Consider the following 13,664-nt stretch of genomic DNA (forward strand, 5'->3'; position numbering starts at 1 on the left):
TTTGTGTCTCCCCAAAACCAAACCCGGTGATGAATGCCTTGTGCGTCGAAACATAATCGAATTAGGTGAAAGTGATTCGAAAGTCAAATGTCGCGGTTTAGTTTTAATTAATTTCTTTTCTCTCTGTTTTTGAAAATGGTTCTATTTACTTGAAAACGTCTATTTCAGTTTATTTTGGTCCATGATTAAGGTCCAATAATAGTGTAGTTGGATGGGGCTTGAAAAGATCTTTCCAACGATATATTATAAGCCCAATTCCGATGAATATTGAGGAAGTTATGGCCAAAATACTTAACTGGGCCCGGAGTTTTATTTTAATGCGGCCCAATGATCTAGAGGAGGGCCCAATGTTAATTATCATTCCTAAAGCTATTAGGATTAATTATAGTTTTCTAGAAGTTTCTAGAAAGTTCTTCTTAGTTCTAATATTGATAGGATTAATAGTTAATTATCTTAAAGGATTTTTATTTGGAATAAAATATTATTTTATTATCCTAAAAACGTATTTCATCTTTTGTACGGATTCCGTAGGTCAAGTTGATTAAAGATCGGATTCTGTAAAAAGATAAAAACGCGCTTATACAGGCTGTCGCCAGACGACAAGTCTGTCGCCACGCGACAGACTCTGTCGCCACGCGACAAATCCTGTCGCTTCGCGACAGACACTGTCGCGTCGCGACAGAGTCCAGTCCTGGCGACAGCGTGGAGTTTTATTCCTTATCAAATTCCGTGTTTTTCCGGATTATTTTCATTATAAATAGCGTCCGTATTCCTGTTTTCAGAATCATCAACTATTATCAACTATCAATTATCAATTACTTTCAATTCTCTTTTCTCTTTTGAGCACTTTATGCTTTCTTTCTCTCTTTTCTAGTTTTGCAATATTCCGCATTCATTAGACTTAGAGTCTTCTAGCCAAGTTCGAAGTTGCCTTCGCCCTAGACGTGCAAGGTTGATATTTTCTGAGGGTTTGGTCCAAAACTAGTCAAAACTTTATTTAATTTGATTTTAATTTGATTCTTTTCATTGAAGTTTACTAACTTGTGTATTTTGTTATTAGAAAGAGGTACGAGGCTTCAAAGTAAGTAGATTAGCTTACTCCCTATTTCTTTCACAATGTAGATTGCATGCTTATTATTGTTTATAATTCCTAGTATCATGTTAGGATGCTTTTTATGCTTTCTAGTATCATGTTAGGATGTTTTTAATGCTTTCTAGTATCATGTTAGGATGTTTCTAATGCTTTCTAATATCATGTTAGTACCATGTTAGGTTAAAGATTTGATCTTTATTGTTTAGTGACATGCTAGGATTTGTTATTAATCTTGTTAGTATCATGCCTAGGATCTTGCTATTATTATTAAGCTTTATTATGCCTTATCATGCTATTATCATGATTATTATTTATTGATTATTATTTTGTTGCTTGATATATACTTTTATTGTTATTGCTTGGTCACGCCTTTTATGCAGGTTTAAAGGGAATTTGTACTTGAAATCACGCTTAATAAGATAATTAATAATTTGGTTTAGGCTAATGTGATTTTAATTCAAGTGATCGCCAATAATAGTTTTATTTGTGCATTAATTTCAACCAACATAGATAAACAGGGTAGGATTAATATAATGTTTGTATGTTATTTGAAAAGCGCGCATAAATACGAGCAGAACAAAGTAGAGGCCTATTTTATAGGGCGGGTCCTTTCTTTTGTAGATTGGATTCGTACCCTCATCCCCGGACCCTGTTTGGTTCAAGACCTTATGGAGTATTTGACGGTCCTTTGGATTGTCTTTTGGGTACAAGTTCCTTAAAACTTGTTGGCGACTCTTTTTGCTCTTTGTCTTTCCCTTTGGAACGCCACCGTACTTTAGTGTATGATCACAGTGGGGTTCAAGTTTGGGGTTATCATAATGCTTGAAATATTCCCTACACCCAGTTGTACCAAAAGAAAAAAAAATTTAATAAAGGAAAAAAATACAAGCAGAATAATACTCCACAATTATCAACTATCACGCTAGTCTAATGTATAAATAAAAGAATGCTAGCAAAGTTGTAATGCTTCTATCATACTTTAAATTAGGCCACCACCATTAACATATCACATACACTTCGTACAAATGATCTGAACATCTTCGTTCAAAATCAAGTAAGAAATTGGACCCATCATGTTGTTTATGATGGCTAGATCTTGTCTCGCGGTTTCTGTTGCGGTGGACGGCGTGAGATCTTGTGGTTTTTCGATATTCTGGGTTGATGAAGGCTGACAACCGTGTGACTATGTGAGTGAGACGAAGGACAGAGAGATGGAAGGGATGGGGGACGAATAGAGAGAGAGATGAAGGAGAAAGAGATGAAGGAGAATAGATCTGTGAAGGAACTCAAGGAAGAAGGAAGGCAGATCCGTGAATTCGAGCCCTAATTTCGTGAAGAGAGAGCAGGGAGAGAGAGAGGGAGGAAGAGAGAGAGAGAGAGCGGCGGAGAGAGAGAGAGGAGGTTGAGAAAATGAGAAACCTAATTTCGTGAATGAGAACCCCAGTTTGAGCCTTTCTAACTTCTGAGGGCGAATTTTTTTTTTAATTTTTTATTTATTATCGGGTAATCGGGTACCTGATAATAAAAAAATGCGGCCCATGTCCCGTCCCGGATAGAAGGCAGTTTTCCCGGGTCGGGTACCCGACCCGGAAAAATTGTTTTTTCTCCTAAAATTCCCATCGGGTATTTACCGGGTCATCGGGAAATCGGGTCGGGTTTTTTTGAACACCCCTAACTGTAACAGAAGGGCTATGCAAAGGATATCAAGGACAATCAAGCACCCATCATGAGGTTTAAAATATTTGAGAATTAAAAATGCTACAATGGATGCAATTACTTTGAATGGGTTGACATGCCTCACCCTATTGAAGTGAGGGATGAAATGGTGTTGATGATTAACAACAAATTGAAGATGGAGCAAGAATTATTGAAGCTGAAGAAGAAGGTTCAACATCAAAGCTTTGTTATAATTTTTCTAATTTTTGTTATTGTTAGCATTAGTGTGTGGGGTTTATCTTCATAGTCTTGTAATGGTTTCAGTTGTAGTACTTGCTTTAGAATTCTGCTTCCTTTTGTTTCCAGTTTCCTGCAGCATTGAAAATGTAATAAGAAATTGAATTTAAATGAATAAATAAATAGAAATTTAACTATAATTGAGCTTTACATACCCATGACTCTCTCGATCTGAAATCCATTTGAGTAGGTGTATACACCAATACCTCTTTCATGCATAGGCACATAAGCTTGAGATTCTTGTGTTGGGACATGTTGCCTTGGTGTAGAGGAACTTCCTCCCTGACTCTGACTTGCTCCAGTTTGTGTGCTCTTCTGACTAGGCTGCTTTGGTGGCCTTATACAAGTTGTCTTCTTGTGCCCAGCTTCTCCACAGTTGTTGCATTTGTGGACAACACCCTTTTTGCCTAGCTTGATTCCCTCTGTTTCTCCCATGGAAGGCCTTCTCTTTGTTTTGGGTCTGTGGTTCACTTTCTTCAACATGGGGGGAATGATTGGAACTTGTGATGTTTGAGGCCATTCATCTGGTCCATTTAGAGGCTCTAATGGACATTGCTAAGCCTTTAGGTAAGTGTCTTTAGTGAACCAATGGGAAACATAATGCTCAGGTTGCTCCATGGCTTTCCAAATTGCTGTGACAGAATGGTGGCAAGGAACACCACTAATCTGCCAAGCATTGCAGCTACATGTCTTATCTAGCAAACTCACCACATACCTTGTTTGAGTGCCCCCTTTCCTGACTCCATAGGAGAAATGACCATCCCAATATGCAACCCAGCCCCTTGCATCAATCTTAGCTTTCTCAAGTTTCTTCTGAATTCTAGGGCAGATTACAATGTCTTTGCCTTGTATGAAGTCCCTTTTTTTGCGCATCCTCTCCATCAACCCCTCTCTTATGTCTTCAAGCATAGTAATGATAGGTTTATGCCCTGATGCCAATATATATGCATTAAAGACCTCATTCATATTATTGTCTATGCTATCACATTGTGATTGTGGGGTGAAGAAAGCTCTCACCCACTTCACATAATTCCTTTTCCTCAAGTCTTGGGCAGCCTTTGTATTGATCTCAGAGAAGAGCTCCATGTTTGCCTCAAATTCATTATCTGTCGTGCTCTTTGCAATTTTCCAAAATCCTCTCCTATATTGCAGCCCACCCCCAAAGACAGTCCTGAAGTTGCAGTACACATGCCTTGCACAACATCTAGTTTCAGTTCTAGGGAAGATAAGTGAAATAGCCTTTAAAAGTCCCTTTTGCTGCCCAGACATGATTGTGTATCCAAAGCCATCAATAGTGCCCAAGTTATCCACCTCCACTAATGCCCATGCAATGAGATACATTTGGTTGTTCCCATCTCTGCCAACATCCACCAACGTTGGCCACCAAAAGACCCTTTCCAAAAACAGCCATCAATCCCAAAGAAGGGTCTGCATCCAGCTAAAAAACCATTCCTGACTGCAACAAAACAGACATACATTCTTTCAAATTTGCCAAGTCTCATTTTGATCTTCACAGTGTTCTTAGGATTAGACCTAAGAATTTCAACTGCATATCTGTGCAACAAAGAGTACTGCTCCTCATATTCACCTATAATCAATTCCTGAGCCTTTCTTCTTGCCTTAAGAGCCATCCACATGCTGATTTTCACACCCCACTCAGTCCAAAGGGTGTCCACAATTTCATGACATTTTAAATATGGATTCACCTTGAACTTGTTGTGATATGTTTTTGTAACCCAAGATGCCCTGATTTTTTTGACCTTTGGCTGCCTACCACATGAGTGCTTAGGTATCAAGGTTTTCACCACCATAGTCTCATTTGCATTCTTTTTTGAAGCCCAAATGTACCAAGGGAAGCCCTTGTCAAAAGACTTGCACTTAGCACCCATCCTATCCCAAGCATTTCTAGTATACACCACATCCCTCCCTTGACTAACACAGTAGTTAGTGATTGCATTTCTGAACTCCTTAGCATATCCTCAAATTGCTGCCCCAATGTGAAATGCTTCCCATCATCACTTCTCAAATTTACACTTTGCATATGCTTAGAGTGAGTAACCCCCTTCTTCTTTTTTGCCTTAGGAGGTGTAGCTATGAGATTGCCACAATACTCCATCTTGGTTTTCAGCAGGGCTACCAGGGCAGTCCTCATCAGTGTCACATCCAGAACTCTCATCACCAAAACATTTCTCAGATGACCTATCCTTAAGCCTTATAATAGACTCTATTTCAGCAACAAGTTCTTTCTCTGCTTGCTGACTACTAGCAATCTGTTCCCTAGCAGTTATCACCTCCACATCTTCATTATCACTCCCTTCATCATCATAATCAATGTCATCCACAAATGTAATCTCATCACTCATGTTATGTGGTGCTTGACATGTCCCTCAAACCCTATGATTAGATCTTCTTAATAATGAAATGAAACTCCCCCTACCATTAAGTTCATCCTCACTATCTTCTTCATGTTCAACAAACACATCTATAACCCTATACATGTGGAGCAAACTCAAAAACTTCACAAAAATGGCATCATCATAATTTAAAAACCTCATTCCTTCATCCATCATTTTCACTGGATCACAATAGTGTAACTTACAAATGTCATCATACCCAAGGCTGTCAATCATTTTCTTAAAATAAGAGGCATTCATATCATTAGGCAGTTCATCAAATATCTTAGTGGTCCCACCAACATAAACAAGGGTAGGAGTCTCTTCCCATGACCCTCTATAGTGCACAATTACAGACATAGGAATGTCTTCCATATACAACCATTATGCATAAAATAAACACAACACATATGTAGAAATTACATAAATTTAAACCACTAACAACATATTTATATCCAAAATATTTTCATTTCATTCATTGTCAAATTTTTACAAAATGATCATGTTAATGATGATGGCATAGTGACCTAAGTATATAACAACACTAAACCACAATGTCATCCAAAAGAATGTGACTTAACATCAGTAGTCACCTAAATACAATCAATAGTTACCTACCTAAATACATGTTAGGATCAAAATACATCATTTCCTAAAGCCTATGTCTTAACCAAAAAACATCTACATAGGCTCCCTAACATTTTCACAAAATAAATCCCCTAGCCTTCAAAAAACAACTTCAAGGGATTATCCATTCCTACCTACATCCTAGTACCTACAACCTAGCACCTATTTCCTACATCCAATCCACCATGTTAGCAAGAGGAACAATACTTGAGGATTGTTCCTCCAAACCTTCCTCCAATGCCTACAAGTACCAGCCACAGCAAGAGAGCTTAGGGGGTCCAACTCGAGAAATACATGAACACGCATAATATCATCCATAAACAGCAATGGATGAGCAGTTTGCACAGTTTGAACACCCAAACAGGGAGCTACACCTTCTTCAACACACTCAAATTCATTTTCAGCTCCTCCTTGCTCCATTCTTCGCTAAACATGAAGATTTACCATACTTTGAAGTTAGGCACTTCAAATGCACAACAAAAACACACACAACACCATCAATCATACATACACAAGTTAACCAAAACCTCCCCTGTTTTAGTGCGAAAAACATAAAAACTAATCCAACCCTTGCGCAATGTAAACAACATAAATCAACATTCAACAACAACACAAGCTTAATCCAACTACAAACAAAAACAAAGCAACAAATTTAACACAAAAAACACAACCATTCGCCATCATCAATCGGTTCAAAAAACCCCCAAAATTTCGAAAACCCTAAGTCGAAACAAACATCAACAAATGGGCAAAATATCCAAAATTTATATCAAAATAACAACTAAAACGAAGAGAAATTGAGCTTACCTCAAAAAAATGGCGGCTAAAGGTGTAGTTTTCCCCAGAATCGAGCCCAATGTGCGCCTTCTTCTTCGACAATGACGCAACTTCGTTTTCCCGATTTGGAAAGAATAAAGGGGGAATAATAGGGGGAATAAAGGAAAAAGAAAGGGAAAGAAATAGGTGACCCGCGTTTTTTTATTCGGGTGGGGCCCACATGCTCTTAACCAAAGGTACTAAATTATTTAACCCAAGGTACTGAATTCTTTGGATGATTTAATTTTTTTGGCCGGAATTCTTAATCATTACCCAAAAGCAAAGTAAAAATAGTTGAGTACCTAAACGGTGAAAAAAAGGAAGAATTGAGTACCCACTTTTATACTTAACTCCAATTATCAAGAGGCATATCCATTGTTTTTTTTTTCCCACTTTTATGACGAAATTTCTTATTTTTCCTCATGACAAATCAGAGGTTTGATTAAAATCAACCCCAGAACAAGAAAATTGCATAAATTACCCAAATTAAGAGGAAGATTGAAATTAGAACCTTATTTCTATTCAATTTGAAATTGCCGATGAAGATTGATATTGAACCACCACCACCTCCCTTTACTTACAAATCACCACAACCCACACTACAAAAGCATCCCAAAGTGTAGATCTACACATCACCACTGCACGAAAATGCCGAGGAAGGACAAGGGAAGGCTGTCGTGGACGATGCCGGTGCATCAAAGGTACTCCATCGAGTATTTTTTTTCTAAAATGGGCAGCGTAGAAATGCCCAACTTTTTCGAAATCTATGGGTGGAAACGCTCAGAAATTTCGAATCTTCGATAGAGGATCGTAATATCTCGAGCTTCAAGTGGAACCATCTAAAAATTTCGAACCGCCATCTAAGAATTGAAATTCCTGAGCGCTTCCTTCTCGGCTATGCGAAAACAATGGGCATTTTTGCCCAAAATGTTATTTTTGTTATTTTGTAGTTTTATAGGCAAAATTTTATACGAAGTGTCTACAAATTCTTATTATGAGAAGATTAGCAAGACCATTCTATTTTACTATAATGGTGACTTGTTCTTAAGATTAAAGATAAATCTTTGCCGAAATTTGCAAAAATTAGAAAGGAAATGATGAAACTAGGAGATATATCTAAGAATATAAATAAACTTAGTCACTCAAGAGTAGTTTTACTTCACTCGATGTAATAATACGATCATATTGTAGTCTTGTAGACCATCATCCTCATAGAAACCTATCAATTATTCTTATAATTACATTTATGAAATTGTGCATGATGCAATTGGTGGCGGAGCCACAGTGTGTCTTGGTAGGGTACTTGCCTTGCCAAGTTTTTTCAAAAAAAAAAAAAAAAATAGGTTTGTCAAAATTTCGTTTAAATAGAATATAAAGTGCATCATTATCTTACAACTTCCTAGTAGCCTAGTGGTTAGAGCTTTACCTTTTCAATCAAAGGTCATGAGTTCTAATCTCTTGCCCAACGTTATTGTTATTTTTTTCCCTCTCATTGTTTATTCTTCTTAATGTCTCCCTTATTTTTTTTCCCTTTTCTCCTAGTGTCCTTTTTTTTATCCAATTTCTTAAATAACACAAAAGCTTATCAACATAAAAGTTTGATCACATTGGGCAAGATTAATTTTCTATCTAAGATAATGAAATTGATGATATATTGATATAATAATATGCTAATTTCTAAACTTGAAAACTAGTCAAGTTTAATTTTAAGATATCTTTTTACATGTACGAGTATACTTGAATTATTAGTTATAAATCCTTGTAATTAGTATTTTGGATAATCCTATTTGATATGAAAAATCTATCTGATTCCAAAACTATTATAAAAGATCTAAAAAAAATATGAGCAAGGTTATTGTTTAAAGCCTTGAATAGGGGTAATATTTGACGTATTTTTGAATAATAAGGGTTTGACAGATACGATTGCTAAGTAATTTTGAGTCTTGATATTATGAACATTCTTTGATAAAAGGGTTTAGATGATACGGTGCCCTACCATCGTAAAAATCCTGGCTTCGCCACTGGATGCAACATCAACAAATTATGACTCAATCTCCTATATAGCTGTTATTATTCATCGATAGTTAAAATATTTAAGGTAAATTTAAATGGTTTATAACGAGGGTAGAAATTTACTTTCAAGTTATAAATACGGGCGTTACTTGGAGATTTGAGGGCAATGTTTAGCATTCCACTTGATCAAACATATATTATAGACACAATGCACAACGACGATCTTTGTATCTGCTATTTAATTTGATAGGTTTTGGTCATCTATTATATATTACTAAGGCAAAATCAAGAGGGGCACTTGACAATAGTGTATTAAAAATTTTCGTTCGAATAATATTTTCTTTTAGAAAAAAAAACAATTATTCCTCCAACAATAGTTGCTTAAAATAATTTATTCTTATTTTAAATTATTACATTTGGATTATGTAAAATATAAACTAAACTTTCTAAAATATAAAATTCTTTTTTTTTTTTTTTTAATTTTATATGTGGCCGGATTTATTTATGTACTTTATGCTTTACTCTTTAATAATTAGTGTGTCCAATACTTTAAAATATACTATTTTTATAATTTATTGTGAATAAAATTATTGAACAACCGTGCATCTGTTGCACGGGGTTTAACCTAGTTTGTAACTAAAAAAGTCACTGATGGGTGACCTAAGCATGTCGTTAAGTGCTCAAATCTCATCAACAATATTTGTAAACTAGTATAGGGTAGGTCGAGGTCGATCCACGAGTAATGGTGTGCTAAATGCTAAAGTCTTGCACTAACCTATTCCGAAAGGTATGAAAAGGTTTGGTGTAGTATAAGTTCAATCAACTAAACAAGGATAGAAATCAATATCAAAAGCACTAGGGATTTAGGATCCACATGCATTCACAATAGACACACTATGTAACACCCTTGAAATTCTTTTCCTTTAAAATACCTGTTTTGCTCTTTCCTCAAAATAGGAAAATCTAAGACATTACCGCCACCGTGAAAACAGTTAAGACAACTATCAAAGACACACAACGAAAGACTATCTTTAAAAACATTCAAAACAAGCCAACTTGAAAAGTTATCCAAACGAAAGTAAAGTGAAGCCAAAGTAAAATGAAGTCAAACAAAGTTAATTAACCTCCAACTTGGAACCATCGTAGGCCCTTATTAAAACCAAACCAACTTCAAAACTTTGCGTTAGTCTCATAGATAATAATATCATAAAAATAATAAAGCATTAAACACATCATAGACTTATAGAAACTAGCATGATTCGCTCTTCACTCATTGCCCATCATGAATATGCTTCATCATCCGAAAAGCTTTTCTCTACTTGTTTCCATTACTCTCCATTAAAATTGGGTCATCGTAGGGCCAAGGTAAAGACAAGGCCAACAAACACACAAACACACAATCAGTAAAGCTGAAGCGTATTAAACACACTAACATGCCATCACCTATCAACATACAACTTATCTCGTTGCACCTGTTTACAAGCATGCAACATACAACAAAACTTCTCAACTAAGCAACTAAATAATTTATTTAGTATTGATTACGCATCGAATGGGATTTCCCCCCTAACCTGCCCCAATAAAGGGGTACTAACACGGGAGCTGACCGTGCTAGTATAAAATAACCACTCGTAAGTGGTGGAATTCCTGCGCATTATAATAAAAGGAATTTACAACGTCTTGTACTCTAGTAGAAGTTATAGTTAAATATAAAATCTCATAACTCCCCCCATATGTTCATGCTCAAGGTATATACGTTCGAAGAGTTTTGGTGCGTAATCTCTTTCACTTTATGTTATTTACAAATAATTAAACTTGGTGATGACTCTCAAACCATAATCATTCAATCATAATAATTATTCAAACATCAAACATACCAATTTAATTCTTGAATAATTAGTGATTGCCCACATAATATCTAATATTAAACCCTTTTTAAATCTACCTCGGTGTCAAAGACACCTTAAACGCATAAAGCACCACAATTACTATCCCTCAGTGTTAGAAACACCTTAAGTACAAAGGCACCAAAATATAACTTAATCCTTATGTACAAAGACACTTAAATATCTCTTTCCTCATGCTTAAAGTATCAATAAAAATTATATGAATCATAATAAAATTCTCTTTTAAATTCCAAACCAAATTAAACATTTAGTTTAATTACTCATGCTTTTTATCATGGCATAAATAAAAGTGTGGTTCGTATACAACATGCCAAACAATACTTTTCTAATCATTTATCCATCACAAATAAATCATTCTTTATCATTAAATCACCAATAGCAATAAATCCACAATTTCCAATCATAATCTAGCATGATACTACTTGTAATTGACTAACCAAATCTAGCATGCTACTACATCATCCAAAAATATGCTAAGTACATGATCGTACCTTGAATACGATCTTAGAATCGCCACCACTATGCGAAATCACTTAATTGGAAATCACCTACAAACCAAAATTATAAGGAGGCATTAATATCTACTCCACACAAATTTCCAGCAATATATACTTTTATTAAACCACTAATAATTTAATTAAAACAAGCTGAAATTTTATCTAAAACCTCATACTTTGATCCCAATTATGGGTAATTAAATTTACTTAAAGAAACTTGATTTTTAGCATTCTACCTAAAATTCCAGCAATATATATATATATATATATATATATATATATATATATATATATATATATATATATATATATATATATATATATATATATATATATATATATATATTTCTTGCTATAATTATGTTTTAAAACACTTAAATTAAAGGTTTAAACCACCCTAAATCATAATCCTTCAATAATTAAATATTTATGAATCTAGGGTTTCAAAATTGAGGCTTTTTAATTAGAGTTAAAATCTAAAAATTAAAATCACATTATACTTATAATCAAACATCATAATATTAACCGCAAAACCCATATTTTACAATTAGGTCTAAGGTTTAACAAAAAATAAAAACAAAGGTTATGTTTTTATTTTCGTGAATAGGAGCAGCCAGACAGCACGTGGCGCCATTGTTGGCTGCTGCCAGCCTGCTGGTGGTCGCCGTCGGCCACCGGTGGTGTGGTGGTGGCTGAAGGTGGTGCAAGCCGAAAAGGGGAAGGGAAAAAAGAAAGAAAAATAAAAGAAAAATAAAGGAGAAGGGAAAGAAAGTTAACCTCGGGATTTCTTCACTTTGGGCAAAGTTTAATTTGCCCAAGTGTTGAATATTTATACCCCTTTCTCTAAAAACCCTTCTTACCTAAACTTTCCCTCTTAACTCTTTCCTAATCCCTTTCCTAATAGAACTTTACTAAAATAAAACTTTCCTAATTAAATCCCAACTTTAATAAAATAAATAATTTAATAAACTTTCCTTTTATAAAATATTTCCAAACTTAATTAAAATAAATAATTAAAATGCCATAAATAAATCATTTCAAATTGTTTTAATACTTCAAAAAATACTAATTTAAAATAAAATATGTATAAAAATACGGGCTTAATCAAACTAATTAAAATAAATAATTAAAATGCGCGCCTACGTTAAGCATGATGTGAATATGCTTGACACACACAGGAAGTGTGAATTGACATTATACAATTAGGGACAAGGAAAGTAGGGAGCCGCCAACAAATTTTTAAGGAACTTGTAAACCGTTCACAGATTATTTAAGACAACCACAATTAAGGGACAACGATAGGCAACAATGATTGACTCGTGAAGGTTACACCTCATTCATAATCCATGAGATTACTAACTCCATATGGTTCAAAACCACGAAAAGAGGATCGGGGATGATGTTACAAAGTGAGTCATGGAGTCACATTCGCCCGTATTGGCCTCTACTTGATTCTTATTGTGAAAAGTATTTCCTGCGATCTCAAAGGCATACAAATAAAGATTTATTGATCATAGTCTTCTATAATTATCTAGAAGGTTTAATTTCCTCCAAACTAATATTAGGCTTAATTGGTTAAATATTAATACAACACATAATTCTAAAATATTGTGATCACTTGATTAAACAACAAGATTAAAAAGGAACCTAAACCGGTCGTCCAAATTATCTTATTAGGCGTTATATTCAATTATATATTTCCTTTAAACATACAATATGGTGATCAATAAATATAATATAATCAACATCAACAGTGGAAGCAATTTAATCATAATAACGTTAGTCAAATCAAATCATAATAAACCTACCTAATCATGATACTAGCAATACCGAATAAAAATAAGAATAATTAAGTGAATGAATTACTCACGTTCCACATTTCTTTAAATCACTACATCATGATTAAATTGTTAGTAACTTTCAATAAAGATATAAAATCAAATTTAAATTAAATAAATAAAGTAGAGTTGATTTGTTCCAAACCCTCAGTCAATTATACATTTCACGCCTTGGTTTATGGATGGAACCTCAGGTTAAGTATGGAATCCTAGGAGTGCTTAGGGGAAGTATTGTGAGAGAATAGGGAGGCTAGTATTTAGGCTAAAGAGAAAAAAGAGAATGATTGTTGGTGCCTATGAGAGGAAGAGAGAATTATTAGGTGTAAAAGAGAGGAAGAGTGAATGATTTGGTGCCCCGAAATTGAGGAAATCAGTCATTCAGCCTCGTATTTATAGAGAAAATATGAGGGGTGAGGCACGGAACCCTAGAAGTGAAAAGGCGTCGTAGAGAAACCCTAGGAAAGCACAGCGTCACGGCATGTGTGCCGCGACGTGGCGCGGAAACCCGTGACGCGGTGTGTCTGCCG

At 35.0% G+C, this 13,664-nt stretch overlaps 1 protein-coding gene across 1 annotated transcript; it reads right to left on the reverse strand.

Annotated features, from left to right (window-relative positions):
* Positions 1 to 3,601: 3,601 nt before the first annotated feature.
* On the reverse strand, positions 3,602 to 4,935 carry LOC145600609 (uncharacterized). The gene is made up of 2 exons (XM_081656497.1): positions 4,523 to 4,935; positions 3,602 to 4,439 (listed from the first exon to the last, which is right to left on the reverse strand). Exons 1-2 carry the CDS (start codon positions 4,933 to 4,935, stop codon positions 3,602 to 3,604), a joined length of 1,251 nt encoding a protein of 416 aa, XP_081512623.1.
* Positions 4,936 to 13,664: the final 8,729 nt, after the last annotated feature.

This window comes from Chenopodium album, chromosome 21 (assembly GCF_948465745.1).
Source record: "Chenopodium album chromosome 21, dcCheAlbu1.1, whole genome shotgun sequence".
NCBI classification, from domain to species: Eukaryota; Viridiplantae; Streptophyta; class Magnoliopsida; order Caryophyllales; family Amaranthaceae; genus Chenopodium; species Chenopodium album.